Here is a 27,779-nt window from a genome sequence, read left to right as displayed (position 1 = left end):
AGTATCTCTGGGATGGTTCTACCTCCGGGATATTCATTATGATTATTTCTTTTAAAGCCCTTTATGTGGCGTCGCTCAGACGCCCGACTGTGGCATTTCTTTTAAAGCCCTTTATGTGGCGTCGCTCAGACGCCCGACTGTGGCATTTCTTTTAAAGCCCTTTATGTGGTGTCGCTCAGACGCCCGACTGTGGCATTTCTTTTAAAGCCCTTTATGTGGTGTCGCTCAGACGCCCGACTGTGGCATTTCTTTTAAAGCCCTTTATGTGGTGTCGCTCAGACGCCCGACTGTGGCATTTCTTTTAAAGCCCTTTATGTGGCGTCGTTCAGACGCCCGACTGTGGCATTACTTGTTATTTGTTTCATAAGTTTTTATACTACCATGTTATTGCAGTTTTATAAACGACTTGCTTGCACGCATCAGAGTTTCATTTATCTATTGTGACTGACGTCATGAGCATAAAATATTTTCAGTACATCATTGTTATATTATACCTGTGTTCATAATGTTTGCGAGTACATTCAAAGTACTCACTGGCTTGTCCCTGGCTATTGTCTTGGCCAGATTCTCTTGCACGGAGAGGAGCGCATGATGCCAGCACCGGAACCCACTCAATGGAGATAGCAGCCTCGCGAAGATAGGAATTAACCTAGTCAGCTGTTCCCGTGGGAAATGGAGTCCCATAGACACTGGTGATCCACAGACCGCTTCCGCCATCAACCACTAGAAACCATTTGTTGTACTCACAAGCCAGAATGGCCTTGTACTACATAATTTGTTTTCTACTTGGAATTTCTGTATCAAGTTGGAGCCTCATCAGCTAACAGTAATCCTGGGGCTGATGAGCACGACGGTCTTTTCTAGAAATTATTACCCGGAAAACCCGGTCGTGGCACCTACCCTGGCCTATTACTCCGACAGTAGTCCCCGAAGCTGGTGAGGCGCCACAGGAGACACATCGGGGAGCCTCAACAGTTTCATCTTTCTGGGGGTGGAATCTCGGTTGTGCCGCCGTCTTCCTCCAGGCCAACTAGCTGGAGTCGGACTCGCAGAAGGCCGTCTTGCCTCTCAGAGAGTTTGAACATCGCAGCGGGGTCCTGGCAGCGTGCCTGATAAGCTTCCGGGCAGCCGCCCATTGCGGGTCCGTCACGTGGCGCCACGCGGCAGGGTCAGTCTGCCCACCCACGCGCGTGATGGGACACAACCTCAAGTAGGGCCCGCCACTACCGTGCCTCGGCATCTGAACGGATCCGTTGCGGCCGTGCGGACGGTTGGTATGCCCATGTTGTAACTGCGCAGTTACTTCGTGTGGTGAATCGTGGGGGGAGTGGGGTCCTGTGCACAGTTAATCCCACGCCCGCCACATCGGCTTCTCAGCCCACGAGCCAATAAGTAGGCAGGAGGAGTGGGGCAGCGGAGCACGCGCGCCCATTTCCCCTACTCCCCTTGCTTTCTTCTTGCTTACTCTTCCTCTTTCTGTCGCCGCACCGAGCCACGCCACGCTCGCGACTATGAGTTCTTCCTCCGCCGCCGCACCTCCCGCCGTGCGCTCCGGTGTATGGGACGGCTCCGAGGTGGACGACGACCACATCAAATTTCTCCGCAAGACGCGCCGCCTCCCTGGCGTGGGCCTAGTGCGAGCCCGTGCCGCGCCGGAGAGGGAAATAGTGCCGGCGCCGGAGGAGGGCGAGCGGGTCGTGTTCCGCTCGCACCTTATGCGTGGCTTGGGGCTACCGGCGAGTGGCTTCTTCCGCTCCTTGGAGTTCCACGGGCTCCAGCCGCACCACCTCACCCCGAACACGGTGGTGCTGCTGGCTGCCTTCGCTACCCTGTGCGAAGGCTTCCTTGGCGTTCTCCCCACCATCGAGCTATGGGGGGAATTCTTCCAGTCCAAGCTCGGCACGCACGTCGCCGGCGTGCCGGCCCAGTGTGGTGCCTTCATCGCGATGTGGAGATCGACGGCCGACAACCCATTCCCCACCATTCTGCTGATCAAGTCGGTGAAGATGTGGCAGTGGTCATATTTTTACGTGAAGAACATCGCCCGAGACGGCGACTGGGTCAATCTGCCTCCTTACGAAGCCGGCACTCTGGCTGGGAGGCTACCCAGCTGGTCCCACCGAGTCAAGACGTTGAATCCCGCTGAAGCCGCCACCGTTGCGCGACTCCGAGTGCTGACGCAGTCGGAGGGTCTGACCGGGGCCGACCTGCTGGCCACCTTCATGGCGCGCCGAGTCCTCCCGCTCCAAGGCCGACCTCATCTGATCTGTCAGATGAGCGGCCACCAAGACCCGAGTCGGATGTGCTCCAAGGACATGCCCCACGCGGAGGTGGCGGACACGATGAACTACATCGCGAACTGCAGTCTCACGGCAGATTGGCAATTCGGCAAGGAGCCGTACTCGCGCGCCAACCCCCGCCTGCTGTAAGTTGTCTTTCTTTTTCTTCTATCTTCTTTTGCAGCCGAATCCGACTTCTGATCTTTTTGGTTTTTTCTTGAGTCAGAACCCTCTCATCCAACCCTCAGTCGGCACCACGGGGCCGTCTCGTCAATTCGTCTCTGCGGGCGGAGAGCGACGTCGACGACCCTGACTTGGGGGCGGCAGCGATGGAGGCCGACGCGGAAGGAGGCGGAGGAGGAGGAGGAGGAGGCTTCAGGCCGTCGGCCACTTTTGCCGATTGGCCTGATAACAGCGCCGAGGGGGAAGTCGTCCTGTGCTGCCAACCAAGGGTTGGCCAGCCGGGTGCCAGTTCCTCCGCCGGCTTGGATGGTCAAGGCGGCGCGAAGAGGCACCGGGCCGGGCCGAGCTTGCTTGGCGGCCGGTCGAAGAAGTTCAAGGGGGCGGCCGCCACGACCAAGCGGGAAGAGGCAATCGCAAAAGCCAACCGCTTCCGTAAGGAAGTGAAGAAGCTGCCACTGGTCTCCGCGTAAGTGCCTCCGCCTTTGTCTTGTTTTCTATTAGTGAATTTTGTCCAAATCTTTTACATGCCTTCTTCGCTTCAGGGCTCCCCTCACCTTTGAGAGGGTCGCCGCCGCCTCCGTTATGGGGTCGGCCGAGACGTCCGCCACTACTCGGCGGATTGACCCCGCCACCGATCTTCGGGAGGCGACGGAGCGGAACGCGCGGGAGAAGCGCGATGAGGACGAGGCCGCCCATCTGGAGAAGGCGGAGGCCGAGAAGGCGGCGGCCTCTGCCCAGAGGAGGCTGGGTGAGGCCGAAGCCGCCGTTGCGGCAAGGTGGCTAGCTGAGGAGGCCGCGCATCGCCAATCGGCGCTGCTTGTCGTTCTGCTGAACTCTGCGCCGCCGCCCCCGGAGTTCACGGGGTAGACTGGGGAAGCCGGCGGCGAGCACCCAATCATGGAGAAGGAAAGCGGTGAGGCCTCCATGTCGGACACGGCTGCGCCACCTCCGCCGCCGTCTGCGAGCGTGCGAGGTAAACAGCCGGCGGGCCCGCTGGCGCTGCCGACTTCGGACGATTCCGAGGCGAGGCTGCTCCTTCAAGTCGCCTCGCCAGCGCGCCGCCGCCTCGAGAAGGCGACTTCGGTGCCACGCCCGTTGGAGACCGGCGCCACCAGCTCGGTCATCCCAGACGCCGAGGTGACGAGTGCCGCGCCCGTTGGTTGGGTGCGAGGAGGCGGCATGGGCCCGCTGAACCAGGTGCTTCTGGATGTTCTGGTGAAGCTGTGAGCTGAGGGCGACGCCATCCAGGCCTGCACCAAGGTGCATCTGGCATCGCGAGTAGCCGTCCGGGTATGCTTTCTTTTTTGACTTTGTTTTTGCCTTGTTCTTCTCTGTGGGGGCTCGCCAGTGCACCCACTGGGTGTAGTCCCCGAGTTTCAAGCCGACTGCTGAGCAGGCGGCCCGGCACTCCTTCTGGCGAGTTTCCTTGTCTAAAATTCTTATTTCAGGAGTATCACAACCTCCGTGCCACTGCCTTCAACCGCAATGTCGAGGAGCTGGGCAGGCGGAGTGCCGACTTGTCGGAGATCCGGAGTGAGTCCTCATTCTTCTTCACGGGGGCGCGCTGGCGCACCCGCGGGCTGTAGTCCCCGAGATTCGGGCCGACTGCAAAGCAGTCGGGCCGGATCTTCCCGGTGACCTTCTTTCCTGACGACTTATCATCTTTTTCCTTTGTTCTTCAGGGGCCAACGCCACTCTTCAGCAGCAGCTGGGCGAGGCCAACACCACCTTGCATGCCAAGGGGGAGGAGTGCAGCAAACTCGCCGCGGAGCGTGACCTGCTGGCCGCGCAGCTGGCGGAGCAGAGGGAGCTGCTCAAGAAGACGCGAGACGAGGAGGAGAAGAGAGACACTGCCCTCCTGGCCGAGTTCGAAAGCGAGCGCTCCTCCTGGACCGACAAGGAGGCGCAGCTGACCTCCGGCTTCCATGAGATCGAGGACATCGTCGATGGTGAGTTTCTTGGTTTCCTTTGAGCCGCCGACTGTGGGTCGAGCCGACTCCTAATTCTGACTTGCTTCTTTTTTGTCTTGGCAGACTTCTTCCCTGGCCACTCGCAGGCGGCCACTCAAGCCATCGAGGCAGATCGCGAGGCGTGGAGGGTAGATGGTGCGGAGATTGCCGCCAACGCCCCCCGGACCCTTGACGAGCAGCTTCTGAGCATCGAGGCTCGTCTGCGGCCGGCCCAATGCTGCGCTGGCTTCAACGTGCCGGCGCCCAGGCCATTGCCACCCTGTGGCCAGACATGCTAGTTCTGCACACTGCCAGTTGGACTGCCGACTAGCTGGAGGTCGCAGCTGGTCATCTTGAGGCTTGGAAGGGTTCCTCGGCCCGGGCTGGAGCACGCCGGGCCTTGGAATTCGTCAAGGCGTGGTATCCAGGGCTGGACCTGGACCGTCTGGCCGCGTTCCGGTCAGAGGCCCAGGCGGAGCTGGTAGCTGTGGAAGACGCCCTCGTCGCTCGTGCTGTGGCGATCGCCGACTATGCCGACACCAGCATCTTCGTCCCTGATCGGGCTGAAGACGGTAGGTTGGCGCCGCCTGAGTGGTTCAGGATGAACCCGGACTACGACGAGGACTCGGCGGAGGTGATCGGTTCCAGCGCTGAGGAGGAAGGCGAGGCGGAGGATGGAGGCGAGACGGAGGCGCTAGAAGGTGGAGCGGGCGACCAGCCTCAGCTCGACCGTGCCTCCAGCAACGAGCCGCGCCCGACCGAGCCGGCCGCCGCCGGAGACGATCAAGCTGAGACTGTCCGGCCGACCACCCCGACGCCTGACACCGCCGTCTCTTCAGACCCTCCGAACCCGTCTGCCACCTCCTAGGCTGTCGTCTTGCCTTTATTTTATCTGCTTTAGTAGTCTTTGAAGAACTTGTTAATTTGAACAATTCCACCCGCGGGGTGTATTTTGAACTTCTGCTTGAAGATTCGGCCAAGGGCCTATGCTATGTAAATATTTATCCGAGTTCTATCTTTCCTTGCTCATTGCTCCTTTGGCTTTTTCCTTTGCCGCCTTCCCTTAGTTGCCGCCTTGCCAGTCGGACAACCGTTCTGCGGCTACCACTGGATCAAGTGCTTGGCTACTTTGGGGAGGCAAGTACTTGGACATTTTTTAGAGTCTTCTTAACAAGTTGGATAGAAAGCGGCAGGCCGACTACTAAAGAGTCAGTTTTGGTAAGAGAGGCAGGAAACCGGCTTAAACTATGCTTATGTTTTGAGTCCTTAGCCCTTTTTCGTGTGGACGCCCATTCTTCCTTACTCCTGTCCACCAATCAGTCGCTCTGCGAGCTGCAGCTTCTGACAGGAGACGGCTTAGGCGCCACGCACTACTTGTCCGACTGCAGGAAGCATTTCATAGCGCAAGGCGGCGAGTCCCCGGGCCGACTAGTCAAGCCCGGTGCCAAGCGGCATAACAAAGAGTAGTATACTCGAAGGCATAATTCTTATCATACAGATAGCAAAAAGGGCAGTCCCCGAGCTCGTCTCGGGGGGCCCGAAGTCTTGGTACTTTAATACAAAGGGTAGCATGATACATACTGCATCAACTGTAAAATCTTCGGAGAAGATTTGCATTCCATGGGCGCTCCGTCTCTTTGCCGGAGTCGTCCCTCTTGCATGCTCGGGGCTTCTAAGCGTCGATCAGGTAGTAGGAGTCGTTTCCCAGCACCTTGTTGATAATGAAGGGGCCTTCCCAAGGCGCCGACAGCTTGTGCTGGCCGGCTGTTCGCTGGATCAGCCGGAGCACAAGGTCGCCCTCTTGGAAAGATCTCGGCCTGACCTTCATGTTGTAGTATCGGCGGAGGCTCTGCTGGTAGATGCTGGACCGGCTGAGTGCCAACAGCCGGCCCTCTTCCAGCAGATCGACATCGTCTTGACGTGCTTCTTCTGCTTCTTCCTCGGTGTACATGGTGACCCGAGGAAGAAGGGTGTGAAGCTGGTTGATTTGTTTGGAGTCGTGCGCAGACTCTAGAGGACGGCTGGCAACTCGTGAAGCCAACAGCCGGCCGAACGCTCCAGTGGTTCGACCAGTCGAGGCTTGATGCCAGACAGGATGAGGCCGTTTGCTCGCTCTACCTGGCCGTTTGACTGCGGATGGGCAACGGACGCTAGGTCTAGTCGGATGCCCTGAGTCGCGCAGAAACGGGCCAAGGCACCTTTGGCGAAATTTGTGTCGTTGTCGGTGATGATGCTGTGCGGTATGCCGTACCAAGTCATGGTGTCGGCGATGAAAGTCACTGCAGTCGGACCATTCAACTTCTTGATGGGCTTTACTTCTATCCACTTGGTGAACTTGTCCACCGCGACAAGTAAGTGAGTTAGGCCGCCTCGCGCTGTTTTGAATGGTCCCACCATGTCCAGGCCCCAAACCGCAAAGGGCCAGGCAATGGGGATAGTCTTGAGTGCGGAAGCCGATTGATGTGGCTTGGAGCGGAACATCTGGCAACCTTTGCACTTTTGGACTAATTCTTTGGCCTCTTCTAGGGCAGTTGGCCAGAAGAAACCGTGTTGGAAGGCTTTGGCGACGAGTGCTCTTGAAGCCGCATGGTGGCCGCACTCGCCTTCATTGATGTCTCTGAGAATATCTTGGCCTTGCTCTGGCTCGACGCACCGCTGGTAGACACCAGTGACGCTCGCCTGACCAGCTCTCTGTTGACTATGGTGTAGGCTGCCGCTCGGCGTTGTACTTGCCGAGCCAAGATTTCATCAATTGGCAGTTCTTTGCTCACTAGGAACTTGAGGATGGGCTGGGCCCATGAGGGTGCTGCTATTTCTTCAACTGCCAGTACTGCGACTTGGACGAGGGTGGTTGGGCTGGGAGGCGGCGGGTTGGGGTCCGCGGCCGCTTGCTGTATTGACGAAGTCCCCGGGCCGACTGGAGCAGTCCCCGGGGCGAGTTCTGGAGTCATCGGTTTGGTCGCTGCAGTCCCCGGGCCGGGTTCTGAAGTCCCCGGGCTGGCTTCGACTGGAGTGCTCTTGGAGTTGGATCCAACTTCTTCGGGTGGAGTCGGCACAAAGATGGAGTCTGATTCTGGTGAAGGCTTGACAGACGACTTGAGGAGGCGCCGAAGGGCGACGCCGGATGGTATTGCCTGGCGGGTGGAGCTGATTCGTGCCAAGGCGTCTGCTTGGTCGTTGTCATTCCTTGGCACCTAGAGGAACTCGCACCCCTCGAAGTATCCGCTGAGTTGCTGCACAAGGAAGCGGTAGCTCGCCATGTTTGCATCCTTGGCGTCCCAATCGCCAGATGACTGCTGGACCACTAAGTCGGAGTTGCCATAACACAGGATCCTGCGAATGCCAAGTTCTTTGGCAAGCCGGAGCCCATGAATGAGCGCCTCGTACTCAGCGACATTGTTGGAGGCGGCGAAGTGGATCTGCAGCGTATACCTCAGCTTGTTGCCCTTGGGGGAAGTGAGGACGACGCCGGCTCCCAAGCCAGTGCGCATCTTGGAGCTGTTGAAGTGCATCCGCCAATGGGTGGAGTCGGACGCTGGCAGCAGGTACTGGGTCTCGGCCCAGTCGACGAGGAAGTCGGCCAGTGCTTGCGACTTGATGGAAGTGCGGGGCTGGTAGTAGATGGTGTAGGGAGCCAGATCGATGGCCCATTTGTCCACTCGGCCAGAAGCATCTCGGCTTCCGATGATCTCGGCAAGTGGGGCTATGCAGACCATAGTGATAAGATGCTCCTGGAAGTAAGGCTTCAATTTCTTGGCGGCAAAGTGCACGCCGTAGCACATCTTCTGGTAGTGGGGGTAGTTCTGCTTGGAGGCCGACAATACTTCGCTCAGGTAATATACCGGTCTTTGGACAGGTAGCGCCTTGCCTTCCTCCTTGCGCTCAACTACAATAACTGTGCTGACTACCCGACTGGTGGCGGCAATGTATAGGAGCATGGGCTCTTTAGGCGTCGGAGCCGCCAGTACAGGGGGAGTAGTCAGCATTTTCTTCAACTGGAGAAAAGCTTCGTCCGCCTTGGGGTTCCACTCAAAAAAGGTCGTCTTCATCATGAGCTGGTATAAAGGGAGAGCCTTCTCGCCCAACCGACTAATGAAACGGCTAAGGGACGCCAAGCAGCCAGTGAACTTTTGCACATCTAGCAGTCGGTGGGGTACCTCCATCCTCTTGATGGCCTTGATCTTTACAGGGTTGCACTCTATGCCGCGTTCGGAGACCAGGAAGCCAAGGAGTTGGCCGGCTGGTACTCTGAAGACGCATTTCTCAGGGTTGAGCTTGATCTGGAATCAGCGCAGGCTCTCAAAGGTTACCTTGAGGTCTTCCAGCAATGTTCCGCGCTTTTCCGTCTTCACCACCACATCGTCCACGTAGACGTGGGCGTTTCTGCCAAGTTGCTTGAGGAGGCACTTCTGCATGCAACGCTGAAAGGTGGCACCAGAATTCCTCAAGCCGAACGTCATGGTCAGGTAGCAGAAGGCTCCAAACGGCGTGATGAGGCAATCTTCAGTCTGTCAGCCGGGTTCAGCTTGATCTGATGATATCCAGAATATGCATCTAAGAAGCTCAACAGCTCACATCTGGCTGTGGAGTCTATCACCTGATCAATTCTCGGCAGAGCGAATGGGTCCTTGGGGCAAGCTTTGTTGAGGCTTGTGTAGTCGATACACATCCGCCACTGCTTGTTCTTCTTCAGCACCAGGACTGGGTTTGCTAGCCACTCTGGGAAAAACACTTCCATAATGAAGCCGGCTGCCAGGAGCTGGGCTATCTCTTCTCCAACAACTCTTCTCTTCTCTTCTGACAGGCAGCGCAAGGGCTGCCTGACGGGCTTCACATCAAACCGGACATGTAACTTGTGCTTGGCGAATTCCGTCGGTACACCTGGCATGTCTTTAGGGGACCATGCGAAGATGTCTCGATTCTCACGGAGGAAATTGACAAGCCCGCCTTCCTATTTGCTATCAAGGTTTGCACCTATGATAGCGTACCTCTCTGGGTGCTCTGGGTCCAAGGGTATCTTCTTGGTTTCTTTGGCCGGCTTGAATGATCCTTCAGCTTCCGACTCCTTGGGGTCGGGCGACATCTCGGGCTGCTTGCCGGCCATCGCCACAACCCGATCAAGAAGCCGCTTCTCAGCCACGATCACCAAGGACTCGGCCAGCCGACTGCTTTCGGCCGTGCAAGCGGACGACTTTCTGTAGTCACCGCTACGGTTAGAATCCCCTTGGAACTCGGCATCTTCATCTTGAGGTAGGCATAGTGGGGGACCGCCATGAATTTTGCCAAAGCAGGTCGGCCAAGCAATGCATGGTACGGGCTTTCGAGGTCCACCACTTCAAACCAAACTGGCTCTCGACGGAAATGATCTTTGTCCCCAAAGAGGACGTCTATCAGGATCTTGCCGATTGGCGAGCAGGAAAGGCCAGGAACCGTGGAACACTGTCTGGCTGGTCTGAAGCTGTCTTTGCTTGATCCCTAACTTCTCCATGGTATCCTTGTATAGGATGTTGATACTGCTGCCTCCGTCTATCAGCACTCACGACAAACGAGCGGCCCGCCTATCCGTGGCGAGTGTGGCGCCTAGGACCAGGGCGTAGGAGCCTGGACTCGGCATCACCTCTGGGTGATCAGCTCTGCTCCAACTGATAGGCTTCTCCGACTAGTGCATGAACTCTGGAGTGCTTGACGCGACCGCGTTCACCTCTTGCTGCTGCAGCCGCCTGCTACGTCGATCGTTAGCCACACTAGTGAACACCACATAGGCTCCATGCTCTTCTGGGTACTCATCTTGTATTGCGCCGACTGGACTAACAACCGGCTGCTGGGGCGGCGGTGGAGGCGGCGGCCTAGCAGGCGGGGGAGGTAGGAGGCCGTCTCCCTTGGCGATTCTGGTGAGCCAGTGGCATTTCCGGGTGGTGTGGTTTGACGGCTTCGCGCCGCTGTGGAACTTGCAGGGGGCATCTAGGGTCTGCTCGTAGGAGAAGGCCGGCAACCAGTTGGACTTGCCGCCTTTCGGCCGCTTGGCCAAAGGCTGCTCCTCCGGCTGTTGGTCTTCGACAACCGCAACTTGCCGGCTGCTGGAAGCCAGCTGTGGGGCTTTGCGCTTGTGGTTGTTCTGCTGTTGTCGCTGACTGGCGTCCCTAGCCGGAGTTCTGGGAGCCTGAGGGGCGACTTTGCCAGTCGCGCTAACTTGAATCTCTGCCTTCATCGAGGAGTCGGCCGTGGCGTATTTGTCTGCTAAGATCAGCAGCTCGTCGAGGGTCTCTGGCTCGTCGCAGAGGAGCTTGTGCTTGAGGAGGGTGCCTTCTCTGCACCCGGCAGTGAAGTACTCGATAGCCTGCACCTCGTGCACGCCCTCGCAGGAGTTCCGAAGCTCGGCCCAGCGCGTGAGGTAGTCGCGAGTCGACTCGTTGGGGCCTTGCACGCACAAGGAGAGTTGGCGAGGCTTGGGAGGCCGCTTGTATGTGCTCGTGAAGTTGCGGACGAAGGCTTCGGTGAAGTCGACCCAGCTGTTGATGCTGCGGGGCTTCAGGCTATTCAATCATGTCCGGGCCGTGCCCTGGAGCATGAGTGGAACGTACTTTACGGCAACACGCTTGTTGCTGTTTGCTATGTTGACGGCCGTGGAGTAGTCAACTAGCCAGTCTTTCGGCTTCACAGAGCCGGTGTACTTGGACGTATCTCGGGGGAGCGTGAACCCTTTGGGAAAGGGCTCGTCTCGAATGCGAGGTCCAAAACAGGGAGGACCCAACTCGTCTTCTTCTTCCAGCGCCAGGGATCGGTGGAGTCGGTCGATCCGGTGGCGGGCGTCATTTTCTCCGACTCCCTCTCGGCGGCCAAGGCGGTCGCCGAGAGTCGGATGCTCAACGGGTGGCGGGGAGACTCGCCTTTGTTTGCGAGGAGGGGGAGGCAGATAGTCGTCCCGCTGTTCTACTGCTTTGGGGCGGCCGTCTTGGTCACGCTCGATGGTGATGCGAGTCTGACTGTGGCTGACAGCTGGATCCTTGTCTTTCCTTCTGCGGACACCGCCGGTTGGTGTCCGAGACGTCGCGCCTTGATCTCGGCAGGGAGGCAAGTGGCCGTTTTGTTGTTGCGGCGCCTCCCTGCGGCAGCCGGCTTCGTTCTTCACGGCAGCTGCATCGAGGAGTTGCTGAACTCACTCTGTCATCAAGCGGCGCTCTTCGCCTCCGAAGTTGTCGAGCTCGTCCGCTGCCGCCTGGGCAGCGCGGATGTTCTCCGCAGGCGTGGTGTACACAGGGCGATTAGCCCCGAACAGGTTGGCGATGGCTGCGCCACGCTGCCGGACCACGCCTAGGCGGCCAGGCCCAGTTGGAGCCGGTGAGCCGCCCACAGCGCGATCCATCTTGCGCTGGTAGGCTTCTGACAAGCGTCTCATGCTTGCCAGCTTCTTCGCGCCTTCGACGAGCTGAGGGTGGCGTGCCTCCAGCGTCTCGGCGTCGGCGTCTCCCAGAATGGGCGCGGTCAGGTCTTGCAGAGCCGCGTCGAGTGGGTCATGAGCTCCTTCACCGGAATGCTCGCCGTGATCGAGGACGAGGACCTCCGTGACGGTTCTTCCACCGCTCTCCGTGCAAGGGAGCGGCTCGTCGTAGATCACCACATTGGTGGGGAACGCGTCGAGCAACGCGGTGTCGGAGTCGACCAGCACGGGGTCAGTGGATCCTATGGACTCAAGGTCCATGGCGGGCTCGCCGGCGATGTGGAGTTGGTCAAGGAGGCTCTCGGGGCCACTCGTGCCTGCGTCAGATGCAGGCTCGTCGGAGAGGCAAACCTCGCCGATAAGTTCAGCGAGGCAGCTGGCCGTGCAGGCGATCTCAGCGCCGTGCAGCGCATCGGCGCAGACTCCGTCTGGCGTTCCGGGCTGGCTGTGCTCGCCAGGGAGGAATAGGGTTCCCGTCCAGAGCAGGTCTCCGGATGACGGTGCACCTCACCCCACGATGGGCGCCAAATGTCGGGGGTTGGGTGCGACATATGCCAAAGGATGGCTTATCATGGTGGGAGCGAGTAGAACGTCGCCGGTGCCCGGAAGCGAGATGAGGCGAAGACATGCACGCCGGCAGATCTTAGCCAGCTTCAGGGCTCTCCGAGGAGATAACACCCCTACTGCTGCTCTGCGGGGTCTCCGCATGATCACTATGGCAAAGTGAATACAAGGTTGCTCCTAGAGCTGTTTTCTGGAGGTAGGAGAGGGCAAGGCTAGCTCCCTCCTTCCTATATGATCGGGTCTAATGCTAAAGAAGCTATCCCCCTTGCATGGGTGCCCCGGGGGGCTTATATAGGCCTGCCCCCAGGGATACAATGGTAATCCGGCTGGGCACGGGTCCCAGCCATCTGTCTCTCAGGCCGCCGTCTTCTCCACCGACTTCTAGGGCTCGCCGACTGGTGGGCAACGCCGATAGGCCTGGTACTATAGCCGTGCTTCCAATGACGCGGGCTCGGTGATGGGGTCGTGGCAACAGTGTCACCACCTGGCGGACGATCACTGTCGCCATTCCCCATCATGTCTGGTTAATGGCATGCGGGGCCCGTGGGAGGGGCCGGCCGACTCCAAGGGGTCGACTGCCACGGGTCCGTCTTTGTGGCGCTCTCGCCGTCTTCTGTACCCTCGCTGAAGGGCGGGTCCCGCCGTCTCTGGGCCGTACAGGCAAGCCGTCGTGGGCACAGTGCGCCGCCCACGGGGGCTGAGGTCAGGGTGGGCATGGCAACAGTGCCGCGCCACGATGGAGATCTCTAGCGATACGGCGCACTGTAGCCATGCCTGCCCTTCGTAAGCGAGGGAGGGGGTGGTTCGAGTCGTGGGCCGACTCCCATAGTCGTCTTATCTCAAAGTCGCCAGCCAAGAGTCAGCTCATCTTGAAGTCGTCAGCCAAGAGTCGGCCTAACTCGAAGCCGTGGGCCGACTACCCTAATTAAACTCATGCATCAATTACGTAGTTCTCTTGTTTTCCTCTCCGCCTTGGTCGCGGTGCACAAGTATTGAGCACTCGTATATGACTAGCCGCTCTATCTACATGCGGGACATTTCAACGGAGCGCTAGGAGGCCATGGTTGGAGTGGTGCGGATAGAAGGAAGGGGCCGGAGGAGAATAAGCGTGGGTCTATGGCTATGGCTGGGAGCTGGGGCTCAAGTTAATACAGCAGGCGAATAGCAATGAGCCGCAGCAGACGGATGGACAACTGGTGCCGGAGTAGGTTCGTCGGGTGTGAATGCGGACGCTGCTTCAGTGACTTAACTGCAGATGCGTTGGGTTACTGACATGTGGGCCCAACGGGCATCCGGCCCGCATGTCAGTGACACACCAATTGCACCTGTAGTTAAGTCCGGTGAATGCAGCATAGATGTTCTGGAGAGATGGTGACCGTTTCAGGAGGGAAGCACGCTGTCGGAGTAATGGGCCACGGGTAGGCTAACCCGAGCCCCAGAACCTTTCAAGACATCGGGGCAGGCCGTGCCCCTCAAAGCCGAGTCCCAGATGACGACTCCCAGATAAGCCGAGTCTCAGATGGCGAATCCCAAATGAGCGGAGTCTCAGATGGCGACTCCTAGATGAGCCGAGTCTCAGTTGGCGACTCCCAAATGAGCTGAGTCTCAGATGGCGACTCCCAGATGAGCCGAGTCTCAGAAGGTGACTCCCAGATGAGCTGAGTCTCAGATGGCGACTCCCAGATGAGCCGAGTCTCAGATAGTGGCTCCCAGATGAGCCGACTCATGGCCAGCGACTTCCGGAGGAGCCGGCTATGGAGAGTCGGCCCACGACTCTACACTCGTCGCGATAGGCGAGGAGGGTACGACCACGGCGTGGCCGTCACCTCCTGCTTGCGAGGGGCCAGCATGGCTATAGTGTGTCGTACCGCTGGAGATCTCCGGCGTGGCCCGGCACTGTTTCCATGCCAGCCCTGACCTCGGCCACAGTGTGCGGCGCACTGTGGCCACGATGACCTACCTGTACGGCTCGGAGACGGCGGACCCGCCAGTCAGTGAGAGCATAGAAGACGGCAGATACGCCCCGAAGGCGGCCCCGTGGGAGTCGGCTCCCCAGAGTCGGACGGCCTCTCCCACGGGTCCCACGTGCCATCAACCAGACAAGACGGGAAGTAACGACAGTGATCTCCCGATAGACGGCGACACTGTTACCATGATCCAGTGACCAAGCCCGCGTCATCAGAATCACGGCTACAGTGACGGACTCGCCGGCGGGGCCTGCAAGTCGGCGGGCCCCAGCAGTCGGCGGAGAAGACGGCGGCCTGTGAGACAGACGGCTGGGACCCGCGCCCAGCCAGATTACCATTGTACCCCCGGGGGTAGGCCTATATAAACCCATGCAAAGGGTTCGGATCCACTAGCCTTAGACCAGATCATATAGGAGGAAGAGAGATAGCCTTGCCTCCTTCTACCTCCTGAATACAGCTCTAGGAGCAACCTTGTAGTCACTACACCTTAGTGATCATGCGGAGACCCCGCAAAGCAGCAGTAGGGGTGTTATCTCCCCGGAGAGCCCCGAAGCTTGGTAAGATTCGCCGGCGTGCATGCCTTCGCCTAATCCCGTTTCCTGGCACCGGCGACGTTCTACTCGCTCCCACCATGATAAGCCATCCTTTGGCGTATGTCGCACTCAACCCCCGACATTTGGCGCCCACCATGGGGCGAGGTGCACCGTCGTCCGTAGCCCTGCTTTGGACGGGAACCCTTTTCCTCCCCCGCAAGCGTAGCCAGCCCGGCACGCCCGATGGCGCTTGCCCTGACGCGTTGCAAAGCGTCGACGACGCCTGCGCGGTGAGCTGGCTCGCTGACCTTTTCGGCGAGGTTAGCATCTTCGACGAGCCTGCATCCGTTGCGGGAATGGGCGGCCCCGAAAGCCTCCTCGCAGGCCTCCTTGACCATCTCCACGTTGCCGGCGAGCCTGCCGTGGACTTGGAGTCCGTAGGCTCCACCGACCCGATGCTGGTCGACTCCGACAGCGTGTTGCTCGACACGTTCCCCTCCAATGTGGTGATCTACGACGAGCCGCTACCTCGTGAAGAGAGCGGCGGAAGCGCCGTCACGGAGGTGCTCATTATTAGTCATGGCGAGCACTCCGGTGAAGGAGCCCATGACCCGCTCGACGCGGCTCTACGAGACCTGACGGCACCCATTCTGGATGACGCTGACGCCGAGACGCTGGAGGCACGCCGCCTTCAGCTCGTCGAAGGCGCGAAGAAGCTGGCAAGCATGAGACGCTTGTCGGAGGCCTACCAACGTAAGATGGATCGCGCCGTGGGCGGCTCGCCAGCGCCGACTGGGCCTAGCCGCCTAGGCGCGGTCCGACAACGCGGCGTGGCCATCACCAACCTGTTCGGGGCTGATCGCCCCGTATATGCCACGCCTGCGGAGAACATTCGCGCCGCCCAGGCGGCAGCAGACGAACTAGACAACTTCAAAGGCGAAGAGCGCCGCTTGATGACCGAGCGAGTCCAGCGACTCCTGAAAGCGGCTGCCGCACAGAACGAAGCCGGCTGCCGCACGGAGGCGCCGCAACGACAAAATGATGACCTACCTCCCCGCCGAGATCAAGGTGCGACGTCTCGGACATCGACTGGCGGAGCCCGCAAAAGAAGAGAGAAGGATCCGGCTATCAGCCACAGTCGGACTCGCATCACCATCGAGCGCAACCAAGACGGCCACCCAAGAGCAGTGGAATGGCAGGGCGACTACCTGCCTTCCCCACCACGAAGAGAAAGACGAGTCTCCCCGACGCCCGTCGAGCATCCGACTCTTGGCGACCGCCTCGGCCGTCGAGAGGGAGTCGAAGAGAACGACGCCCGCCTCCGGATCGACCGACTCCACCGATCCCTGGCGCTGGAAGAACAAGATGAGCTGGGCCCGCCCTGCTTCGGCCCCGCATTCAAGACGAGCCCTTTCCCAAAGGGTTCACGCTCCCCCGAGACACGCCCAAGTACACCGGCTCCGTGAAGCCGGAAGATTGGCTAGTTGACTACTCCACGGCTGTCAACATAGCGAACGGCAACAAGCGCGTTGCCGTGAAGTACGTTCCGCTCATGCTCCAGGGTACGGCCCGGACATGGTTGAACAGTTTGAAGCCCCGCAGCATCAACAGTTGGGTCGACTTCACCGAGGCTTTCATCCGCAACTTCACAAGAACGTACAAGCGACCTCCCAAGCCGTGCCAGCTCTCCTTGTGCGTGCAAGGCCAAGACGAGTCGACTCGCGACTACCTCACGCGATGGGGCGAGCTTCGGAACTCCTGCGAGGGCGTGCATGAGGTGCAGGCTATCGAGTACTTCACCGCCGGGTGCAGAGAAGGCACCCTCCTCAAGCACAGGCTCCTCTGCGACGAGCCAGAGACCCTCGACGAGTTGCTGGTCATAGCAGACAAGTATGCTACGGCCGACTCCTCCATGAAGACAGAGATTCAAGTTAGTGCGACTGGCAAAGTGGCCCCTCAAGCTCCCAGAACTCCGGCTGGAGACACCAGTCGGCGACAGTAGCAGAATGATCACAAGCGCAAGGCCCCACAGCCGACTTCCAGCAGTCGGTAGGTTGCGACGGTCGAAGACCAACAGCCTGAGGGGCAGCCTCCGGCGAAGCGACAGAAAGGCGGCAAGTCCAACTGGTTGACGGCCTTCTCTTATGAGCAGACTTTGGATGGTCCCTGCAAGTTCCACAGCGGCGCGAAGCCGTCAAACCATACCACCCGGAAATGCCACTGGCTCACCAGAATCGCCAAGGGAGACGACCTCCTTCCTCCTCCGCCTGCTGGGCCGCCGCCTCCACAGCCTCTCCAGCAGCCGGCGGCCAGGCCAGTCGGCGCTATACAAGATGAATACCCCGAAGAAAATGGAGCTTATGTGGTGTTCACCAGTATGGCTGATGATCAGCGCAACAGACGGTTGCAGCAGCAAGAAGTAAATGCAGTTGCATCAGATACTCCGGAGTTTATGCATTGGTCCGAGAAGCCTATCAGTTGGAGCAGAGCTGATCAACCAGAGGTGATGCTGAATCCGGGCTCCTACGCCTTGGTTCTGAGCGCTACCTTGGCCACTGATAGGCGGGCCGCTCGCTTCTCGCGAGTGCTGATAGACGGAGGCAGCAACATCAACATCCTGTACAAGGATACCATGGAGAAATTAGGAATCAAGCAGAAACAGCTTCAAAGCAGCTGAACTGTTTTCCACGGCATTGTACCTGGCCTCTCTTGCTCCCCAATCGGCAAGATCCAGATAGATGTCCTCTTCGGAGACAAAGATCATTTTCGCCGAGAGCCAGTTTGGTTTGAAGTGGTGGACCTTGAAAGCCCATACCAAGCATTGCTTGGCCGACTTGCTCTGGCCAAGTTCATGGTGGTCCCCCACTACGCTTACCTCAAGATGAAGATGCCAAGTTCAAAGGGTATTCTGACCGTGGCCGGCGACTACAGGAAGTCGTCCGCCTGCACGGCCGAGAGTAGTCGGCTGGCCGAGTCCCTGGTGATCGCAGCTGAGAGGCGGCTCCTTGATTGGGTTGTGGCAATGGCCGGCAAGCAGCCAGAGATGTCGCCCGACCCCAAGGAGTCGGAAGCTGAGGGTTCGTTCAAGCCGGCTAAAGAAACAAAGAGGATACCTTTGGACCCAGAGCACCCGAAGAGGCACGCTGTCATAGGTGCAAACCTAGACAGCAAATAGGAAGGCGAGCTCGTTGATTTCCTCCGTGAGAATCGATACATCTTCGCATGGTCCCCTAAGGACATGCCAGGTGTACCGACGGAATTCGCCGAGCACAAGTTACATGTCCGATCTGATGTGAAGCCCGTTAGGCAGCCCTTGCGCCGCCTGTCAGAAGAGAAAAGAAGAGTTGTTGGAGAAGAGATAGCCCGACTCCTAGCGGCCGGCTTCATTATGGAGGTATTCTTTCCAGAATGGCTGGCGAACCCGATCGTAGTGTTGAAGAAGAACAAGCAGTGGCGGATGTGTATCGACTACACAAGCCTCAACAAAGCTTGCCCCAAAGATCCATTTGCTCTACCAAGAATTGACCAGGTGATAGACTCCACAGCCGGATGCGAGCTTTTGAGCTTCTTAGATGCATATTCAGGATATCACTAGATCAAGCTGAACCCGGCAGACAGACTGAAGACTGCCTTCATCATGCCGTTTGGAGCCTTCTGCTACCTGACTATGACGTTCGGCTTGAGGAATGTCGGCGCCACCTTTCAGCGTTGCATGCAGAAGTGTCTCCTCAAGCAACTCGGCAGAAATGCCCACGTCTACGTGGATGATGTGGTGATGAAGACGGAAAAGCATGGGACACTGTTGGAAGATCTCCAAGAAACCTTTGAGAATCTACGCCGATTCCACATCAAGCTCAATCCAGAGAAGTGCGTCTTCGGAGAACCAGCCGGCCAGCTCCTTGGCTTCCTGGTCTCTGAACGCGGCATAGAGTGCAACCCTGTAAAGATCAATGCCATCGAGAGGATGGAAGTCCCCCGCCGACTGTTAGATGTGCAGAAGTTCACCGGCTGCTTGGCGTCCATCAGCCGATTCATCAGTCGGCTGGGCGAGAAGGCTCTCCCTTTGTAACAACTGATGAAGAAGACCACCTTTTTGAGTGGAACCACAAGGCGGATGAAGCATTTATAGAGTTGAAGAAGATGTTGACTACTCCCCCTGTGCTGGCGGCTCCGACTCCCAAAGAGCCTATGCTCCTATACATTGCCGCCACCAGCCGGGTATTCAGCACAGTTATCATAGTCGAACGCAAGGAGGAAGGCAACGCGCTCCCTGTCCAGAGACCGGTATATTACTTGAGCGAGGTATTGTTGACCTCCAAGCAGAACTACCCCCACTACCAGAAGATGTGCTACGGCGTGCATTTCGCCGCCAAGAAGTTGAAGCCTTACTTTCAAGAGCATCCAATCACTGCGGTTTACACCGCTCCACTGGCCGAGATCATCGGAAGCCGTGATGCTTCAGGCCGAGTAGCTAAGTGGGCCATAGATCTGGCTCCCTACACCATCTACTACCAGCCCTGCACCGCCATCAAGTCACAAGCACTGGCCGACTTCCTTGTCGACTGGGCCGAGACCCAGTACCTGCCGCCAGCACCCGACTCCACCCATTGGCGAATGCATTTCGATGGCTCCAGGATGTGCACCGGCCTGGGAGCCGGCGTCATCCTCACCTCCCCCAAAGGCGACAAGCTCAAGTACGCACTGCAGATCCACTTCGCCGCCTCCAACAACGTTGCCGAATACGAGGCGATCGTTCACGGGCTTCGGCTTGCCAAAGAACTCGGCATCCGCCGGATCCTGTGCTACGGTGATTCCGATTTGGTGGTCCAGCAGTCATCTGGTGACTGGGACACCAAAGATGCAAACTTGGCGAGCTACTGCTTCCTGGTGCAGCAGCTCAGCCGATATTTCGAGGGGTGTGAATTCCTTCACATTCCAAGAAACGACAACGACCAAGCGGACGCCCTGGCACAAGTCGGCTCCACCCGTCAAGAAATACCATCCGGCATCGCCCTTCAGCGCCTCCTCAAGCCGTCTATCAAGCCTTCGCCAGAATCAGACTCCATCTTTGTGCCAGCTCCCCCCGAAGAAGTCGGATCCGACTCAAGAGCACCAACAGACGGCACAAAAATCCTTACAGACGGCTCCAAAAGTACCGCGGTCGCAGTTGGCCCGGGGACCTCAGTCCCCGGCCCGGGGACTGCGACAGCCAGCCCGAAGACTTCAGAACTCATCCCGGGGACTTCTCCAGTCGGTCCGGGGACTTCACCGACCCAGCAAGCGGCCGCGGATCCCAGCCCGCCGCCTCCCAGCCCAGCCACCCTTGTCCAAGTCGCAATAGTGGCAATCGAAGAAATAGCATTACCTTCATGGGCCCAGCCCATCCTCAAGTTCCTAGTAAACAGAGAGCTGCCAGCTGATGAAATCCTGGCCCGGCAAGTGCAACACCGAGTGGCAGCCTATACCATAGTCAACAGAGAGCTGGTCAGGCGCAGTGTCACTGGTGTCTACCAACGCTGCGTCGAGGCAGAACAAGGCCAAGCAATCCTGAGAGACATTCATGAAGGTGAGTGTGGCCATCATGCGGCTTCAAGGGAACTCGTCGCCAAAGCCTTCCGACACGGCTTCTTCTGGCCGACTGCCCTGGAGGAGGCCAAGGAATTAGTCCAAAACTGCAAAGGGTGCCAGATGTTCCGTTCCAAGCCGCTCCAGCCGGCTTCAGCGCTCAAGACAATTCCCATCGCCTGGCCCTTTGCGGTTTGGGGCCTGGACATGGTGGGACCATTCAAGATGGCGCGAGGCGGCCTAACTCACCTACTTGTCGCGGTGGACAAGTTCACCAAGTGGATAGAAGCAAAACCCATCAAGAAGTTGAATGGTCCGACTGCAGTAACCTTCATCGCCGACATTACGACTCGGTACGGCATACCACATAGCATAATCACCGATAATGGCACAAATTTTGCCAAAGGAGCCTTGGCCCGTTTCTGCACAACGCAGGGCATCCGACTGGACTTAGCGTCCGTCGCCCATCCGCAGTCAAACAGCCAGGTAGAGCGAGCTAACGGCCTCATCCTATCCGGCATCAAGCCCTGCCTGGTTGAACCACTGGAGCGTTCGGCCGGCTGTTGGCTTGAGGAGCTTCCAGCCATCCTCTGGAGTCTGCGCACGACTCCAAACAAATCAACCGGCTTCACGCCTTTCTTCCTCGTCTACGGTGCTGAAGCCGTCATCCCGGCGGACATAGAATTCGACTCCCCGCGAGTCACCATGTACACCAAGGAGGAAGCAGAAGAAGCACGTCAAGACGGCGTCGATCTGCTGGAAGAGGGCCGGCTGTTGGCACTCAGTCGGTCCGGCATCTACCAGCAGAGCCTACGCCGATATTACAACAGGAAGGTCAAGCCAAGATCTTTCCAAGAGGGCGACCTTGTGCTCCGACTGATCCAGCGGACAGCCGGCCAGCACAAGTTGTCGGCACCTTGGAAAGGCCCCTTTATTGTCAGCAAGGTGTTGGGCAATGACTCCTACTACCTGATCGGCGCTCAGAAGCCCCGAGCATGCAAGAGAGACGACTCCGGCAAAGAGTCGGAACGACCATGGAATGCAAACCTCCTTCGAAGATTTTACAGCTGATTCAGTATGTATCACGCTACCCCTTTGTATTAAAGTACCGAGACTTCGGGCCCCTGAGACAAGCTCGGGGACTGCCCCTTTTGATTATCTGTATGATAAGAATTATGCCTTCAAGTATGCTACTTCTTGCTACGCCGCTTGGCGCCGGGCTCAACTAGTCGGCCCGGGGACTCGCCGTCTGGCGCTATGAAATGTTTCCTGAAGTCGGACAAGTAGTGTGCGGCGCCTAAGCCGTCTCCTGCCAAAAGCCGCAGCTCGCAGAGCGACTGATTGGTAGGCAGGAGTAAGGATGAATGGGCGTCCACACGAAAAATGGCTAAGGACCTAAAACATCAACATAGCCTAAGCCGGCTGCTAACCCCCCTTTTTACAAGCCAACTCGCGAATATTCCGCTTGCTGCTTTCTATCCAACTTGTTAAATAAACTCCAAAGAAAGGCAAGTACTTGCTTTCCCCAAAGTAGCCAGGCATTTGGCCCAGCGGCAGTCCGCAGAGTGGTTAGCCGGCTGGCAAAGCGGCAACTAGGGGAAGGCGGCAAAGGAAAAAGCCAAAGGAGCAATGAGAAAGGAAAGATAGAACTCGGATTAATATTTACATAAGCATAGGCCCATTGGACGAATCTTCAGACAGAAGTTCAAAATACACCCCGAGGGTGGAATTGTGCAAATTAACAAGTTCATCAAAGACTTTCTAGAACAGATAAATAAAGCCAGAAGGCAGCCTAGGGAGCAGCAGACGGGTTCGGAGGGTCGGAGGAGACAGCGGTGTCAGGCGCCGGGGGAGTCGGCTTGGCAGTCTCGGCTTGATCGCCGCCAGCGGCAGTCGGTCCGGTCGGATGCGACTCATTGCTAGAGGCACGGTCGAGCTGAGGCTGGTCGCCCGCTCCGCCTTCTGGCACCTCCGTCTCGCCTTCGTCCTCTGCCTCGCCTTCTTCCTCAGTGCTGGAGTCAATCACCTCCGTCGAGTTCTTGCCATATTCCGGGTTCATCCCGAACCACTCTGGCGGCACCTCCTCGACGCCTTCAGCCCGCTCGGGGACGAAGACACTGGTGCCCGTGTAGTTGGCGATGGCCGCCGCACGCTCGACAAGGGCGCCCTCCACAGCCTCCAGCTCGGCCTGGGCCTCTGACCGGAACGCGGCCAGACGGTCCAGGTCCAGCCCCGGATACCACGCCTTGACAAATTCCAAGGCCTGGCGCGCTCTGGCCCGGGCCGAGGAACCCTTCCAGGCCTCAAGACGGTCGGCTGCGACCTCCAGCCAGTCGGCAGTCCGGCTGGCGGTGCCCAGAGCCAGCATGTCTGGCCATAGGGCGGCAACTACCTGGGCGCCAGCACGCTGAAGCCAGCGCATCAGCCGGTGGGCCGGATGAAGACGGGCCTCGATGCTCAGAAGCTGCTCATCGATAGTCAGGGGAGCGTTGGCGGCAATCGCCTCGCCGCTTGCCCTCCGCGCCTCACGATCAGCCTCGATGGCTAGAGGGACTGCCTGCGAGTGGCCAGGGAAGAAGTCTGCCAAGACAAAAAAGAAGCAAGTCAAAAAATCAGAAGTCAGCCTGACACATAGTCGGAAACTCAAAGAAAGAAAGCTCACCATCAATGATATCCTCGATCTCGTGGAAGCCGGAGGTCAGCATCACCTCCTTGTCGGTCCAGGAGGAGCGCTCGCTCTCGAACTCGGCCAGAAGAGCAGCCTCCTTCTTCTCGGCCTCGTCCTGTGTCTTCTTGAGCAGCTCCTTCTGCTCGGCCAGTTGCGCAGTAAGCAGATCGCGCTCCGCAGCGAGCTTGCTGCACTCCTCCCCCATGACGCGCAAGGTGGTGTTAACTTCACCCAGCTGCTCCTGATGAGTAGCGTTGGCCCTTGAAGAGCGAAAGAAAGAGACAAATAAGTCGTCAGCAAAGAAGATCGCCAGGAAGATCCGGCCCGACTGCTCAGTAGTCGACCCGAATCTCGGGGACTACAGCTCGCGGGTGCGCCAGCGCGCCCCCGCGAACAAAGAAGAACAAGAAAGGAGATGTTGAAGTCGTCAAGAAGGAAGATCGCCAGGAAGATCCGGCCCGACTGCTCAGCAGTCGGCCCGAATCTCGGGGACTACAGCCCGCGGGTGCGCCAACGCGCCCCCGCGAAGAAGAGGAAAAGAACTTACTCCGGCTTTCCGTCAAGTTGGCAGTCTGCTTACTCAACTCCTCAACATTGCAGTTGAAGGCAGTGGCGCGGAGGTTCTGATACTCCTGCAAACAAAGATTTCAGAGAAAACAAGTACTTAGAACTCGCCAGAGGGAGTTCCGAGCCGCCTGCTCAGCAGCCGGCCCGAAACTCGGGGACTACACCCAGTGGGTGCGCTGGCGCGCCCCCACAGAGAAGAGCAAGAAAAACAAGAATCAAAGAGGAAAACATACCCGGACGGCCGCTCGCGACGCTAGATGCGCCTTGGTGCAGATCTGGAGGGCGTCGCCTTCGGCTCGAAGCTTCGCTTGGACATCCAGAAGCGCCTGGTTCAGCGGGCCCGTGCCGCCTCCACGCACCCACCCAACGGGCGCGGCACTCATTGCCTCGGTGTCTGGGATGGCCGAGCTGGCGGCTCCGACCTCCAGGGGCCGCGGCGCCGAAGTCGCCTTCTCGAGGCGGCGGCGCACTGCCAAGGCAACCTGAAGAAGCAGCCTCGCCTCATCCTCAGTCGGCGGCACCGGCGGGCCTGCCGGCTGTTTGCCGTGGGCTCTCCCAGACGGCGGTGGAGGCGGAGGCGGCGGCACTAGCATGTCCGACATGGAGGCCTCTCCGCTCTCCTTCTCCATGACGGGGTTCTCGGCGCCGGCTTCTCCGGTCTGCCCTGTGAATTCCGGTGGCGGTGGTGAGGAGGACAGTGGGGGGACGAACAATGCTGATTGGCGACGTGTGGCCTCCTCACCTCGCTGTCTCGCCGCAAGGGCGGCTTCAGCGTCCTCCAGCTTCTTCTGGGCGGAGGCAGCCTCCTTCTGGACTCCGCCTTCTCCAGGCGGTCGGCCTCCTCCTTGTCGCGCTTCTCCCGCGCGTTTCGCCCCGTCGCCTCCCGGAGGTCGGCGGCGGGGTCGACCCGCCGAGTATTGGCGCACGTCTCTGCCGACCCCATGACGGAGGGGACGGCAACTCTCTCAAGGGAAAGGGGGGCCCTAAAGAAGAACGGGAGGAGTATGAAAGAAGACTCGGACAAGATTCACCAGAGAAAAATAAAGACAAAAGCGTAAAAGCTTACGCAGAGACTAGCGGCGGCCTTCTCACTTCCCTACGGAAGCGGTTGGCATTCGCGGCCGCCCCCTCCCGCTTGGTCGCGGCGGCCGCCCCCTTGAACTTCTTCAACTTGCTGCCGGGCGCACTCGGCCCGGCGAGACGCCTCTTCACGCCGCCTTGGCCAGCCGGACTGGTAGAGGAACCTGCGCCCGAGGGGCCGACCCTTAGCTGATGGCGCGGGGCGACTTCCCCTTCGGCGTCATCCTCAAGCCAGTCAGCGAAGGTGGCCGAAAGCCTGAGTCCACTTCCCGCTCCTCCTCCTCCGCCTTCGGCGTCGGCTTCCATCGCCGCCGCCCCCAAGTCGGGGTCGTCGACATCGCTCTTCGTGCGGTCGGGGACGAACTCGCGGGGCAGTATCGCGACACCGGCTGCAGGCTGCATGAGGGGGTTCTAGCTCAGAAGAAACCAATGAAAATCAGAAACCGGATTCGGCCATAAAGAAGACAAAGCAATAAGGAGATATGACTTACCATTGGAGGAGGGTTGGCGCGCGAGTACGGCTCCTTGCCGAACTGCCAGTCCTCCCCGAACTCGCAGTTCACGATATGGTTCACCATGTTTGCCACCTCCGCGCGGGGCATCTCCTTGGTGCTCATCCGACTCAGGTCTTGGTGGCCGCTCATCTGACAGATCAGGTGAGGCCGGCCTTGGAGCGGGAAGACTCGGCGGGCCACGAAGGCGGCCAGCAAGTCGGCCCCGACAAGGCCCTCCGACTGCGTCAAGACTCGGAGTTGCGCTACGGCGGCGGCTCCGGCAGGAGTCAGCGTCTTGACTCGATGAGACCAGCTGGGGAGCCTCCCAGCTGGGGCGCCGGCTTCATAAGGCGGCAGATTAACCCAGTCGCCGTCGGAGGCGAGGTTCTTCACGTAGAAGTACGAGCGCTGCCACATCTTCACCGACTTGATCAGCGAGATGGAAGGGAAGGGGTTGTCGGCCGTCGAGCCGCCGCATCGCGATGAAGGCACTGCACTGAGCCGGCACGCCAGTGACGTGCGTGCCGAGCATAGATGAGAAGAATTCTCCCCACAGCTCGATGGTGGGGGGAACGCCGAGGAAACCTTCGCACAGAGTGGCGAAGGCGGACAGCAGCACCACCGTATTCGGGGTGAGGTGGTGCGGCTGGAGGCCGTGAAACTCCAAGAAGGAGCGCAAGAAGCCACTCGCCGGCAGCCCCAGGCCGCGCATGAGGTGCGAGCGGAAGATGACCCGCTCGCCCTCCTCCGGCGCCAGCAATATCTCCCTCGCCGACGTGGTGCGGGCTCGCACGAGGTGTGTGCCGGGGAGGCGGCGCGTCTTGCGGAGGAATTCAATGAGGTCGCCGTTGACCACTGAGCCGTCCCACGCGCCGGAACGCACGGCTAGAGCCGCGGCGGCAGAGGAAGAGCTCATCGCTGGCTGGTGCGGTATGGTTCTGCTCGCCGATGGCAAGAAGAAGGATAGAGGAGGCAAGAGGAAGCGGGGATCGGAGGAGATGGGCGCGAGTGCTATGCCGCTCCACTCCCCCCCCCCCCTATTTATAGCCTTGGAGGCTGAGAAGCCGAGGGGGCGGGCGTGAGATTAACTACGCTCAGAGCCCCACGCCGCCCCACAATTTACCCCACGAAGTTACCGAGGCATGGTAGTGGCGGGCCCCGCCTGACGGCCCGTCACGTCGCGCGCGCGGGCCAGCGGACTCTCCCCGTCGCGTGGCGTCGCGCGATAGGGTCGCGGCGGGCGGCAGCAGGGAAGCGTATCAGGCACGCCGCCTGGTCTCCCGCCATGACTTTCGAGCTCTCCACAAAGCAGGACGGCCCTCTACGAATCCGACTTCGAATAGTCGGCCCAGGGGAAGACGTCCAGCGAAGCCCAGATTCCACCACCAGAAGGATGAAACTGTTGAGGCCCCCCAGCGAGTCACTCTTGGAGCCTCACCAGCTTCGGGGACTACTGTCAGAGTAATGGGCCACGGGTAGGCTAACCCGAGCCCAGAACCTTTCAAGACATCGGGGCAGGCCGCGCCCCTCAAAGCCGAGTCCCAGACGACGACTCCCAGATAAGCCGAGTCTCAGATGGCGACTCCCAAATGAGCTGAGTCTCAGATGGCGACTCCCAGATGAGCCGACTCTCAGTTGGCGACTCCCAAATGAGCTGAGTCTCAGATGGCGACTCCCAGATGAGCCAAGTCTCAGATGGCGACTCCCAGATGAGATGAGTCTCAGATGGCGACTCCCAGATGAGCCGAGTCTCAAATAGCGGCTCCTAGATGAGCCGACTCATGGCCGGCGACTTCCGAAGGAGCCGGCTATGGAGAGTCGGCCCACGACTCTACACTCATCACAATAGGCGAGGCGGGTACGACCACGGCGTGGCCGTCACCTCCTGCTTGCGAGGGGCCAGCATGGCTACAGTGTGTCCTACTGCTGGAGATCTCTGGCGTGGCCCGACACTGTTGCCATACCAGCCCTAACCTCGGCCATAGTGTGCGGTGCAATGTGGCCACGATGACCTACCTGTACGGCTCGGAGACGGCGGACCCGCCAGTCAGTGAGAGCATAGAAGACGGCGGATACGCCCCGAAGGCGGCCCCGTGGGAGTCGGCTCCCCAGAGTCGGCCAGCCTCTCCCACGGGTCCCACGCACCATCAACCAGACAAGACGGGAAGTAACGACAGTGATCGCCCGATAGACGGCGGCACTGTTAACACGATCCAGTGACCAAGCCTGCGTCATCAGAATCACGGCTACAGTGCCGGACTCGCTGGCGGGGCCTGCAAGTCGGCGGGCCCCAGCAGTTGGCGGAGAAGACGGTGGCCTGTGAGACAGCCGGCTGGGACCCGCGCCCAGCCAGATTACCATTGTACCCCCAGGGGGGTAGGCCTATATAAACCCCCCGGGGCACCCATGCAAAGGGTTCGGATCCATTAGCCTTAGACTAGATCATATAGGAGGAAGAGAGCTAGCCTTGCCTCCTTCTACCTCCTGAATAT

The 27,779-nt window shown here is 59.1% G+C and overlaps 1 protein-coding gene across 1 annotated transcript in view; it reads right to left on the bottom strand.

Moving 5' to 3' along the window:
• The window catches only part of LOC123077395 (uncharacterized), a 72,549-nt gene extending 46,346 nt beyond the window's left edge, over positions 1–26,203 (bottom strand). The window contains exons 1-2 of the mRNA XM_044499667.1: positions 26,021–26,203; positions 23,694–23,778 (exon numbers count right to left, since the gene is read on the bottom strand). Of these exons, the coding sequence (XP_044355602.1) occupies positions 23,694–23,778; positions 26,021–26,203 (268 nt within the window). The remainder of the gene's footprint in view (positions 1–23,693; positions 23,779–26,020) is intronic.
• Between the last annotated feature and the right edge of the window lie 1,576 nt (positions 26,204–27,779).

The sequence above is a fragment of the Triticum aestivum genome, chromosome 1B, assembly GCF_018294505.1.
Source record: "Triticum aestivum cultivar Chinese Spring chromosome 1B, IWGSC CS RefSeq v2.1, whole genome shotgun sequence".
Lineage (NCBI taxonomy): Eukaryota > Viridiplantae > Streptophyta > Magnoliopsida > Poales > Poaceae > Triticum > Triticum aestivum.
This window is presented reverse-complemented; position numbering and strand designations above follow the sequence as displayed.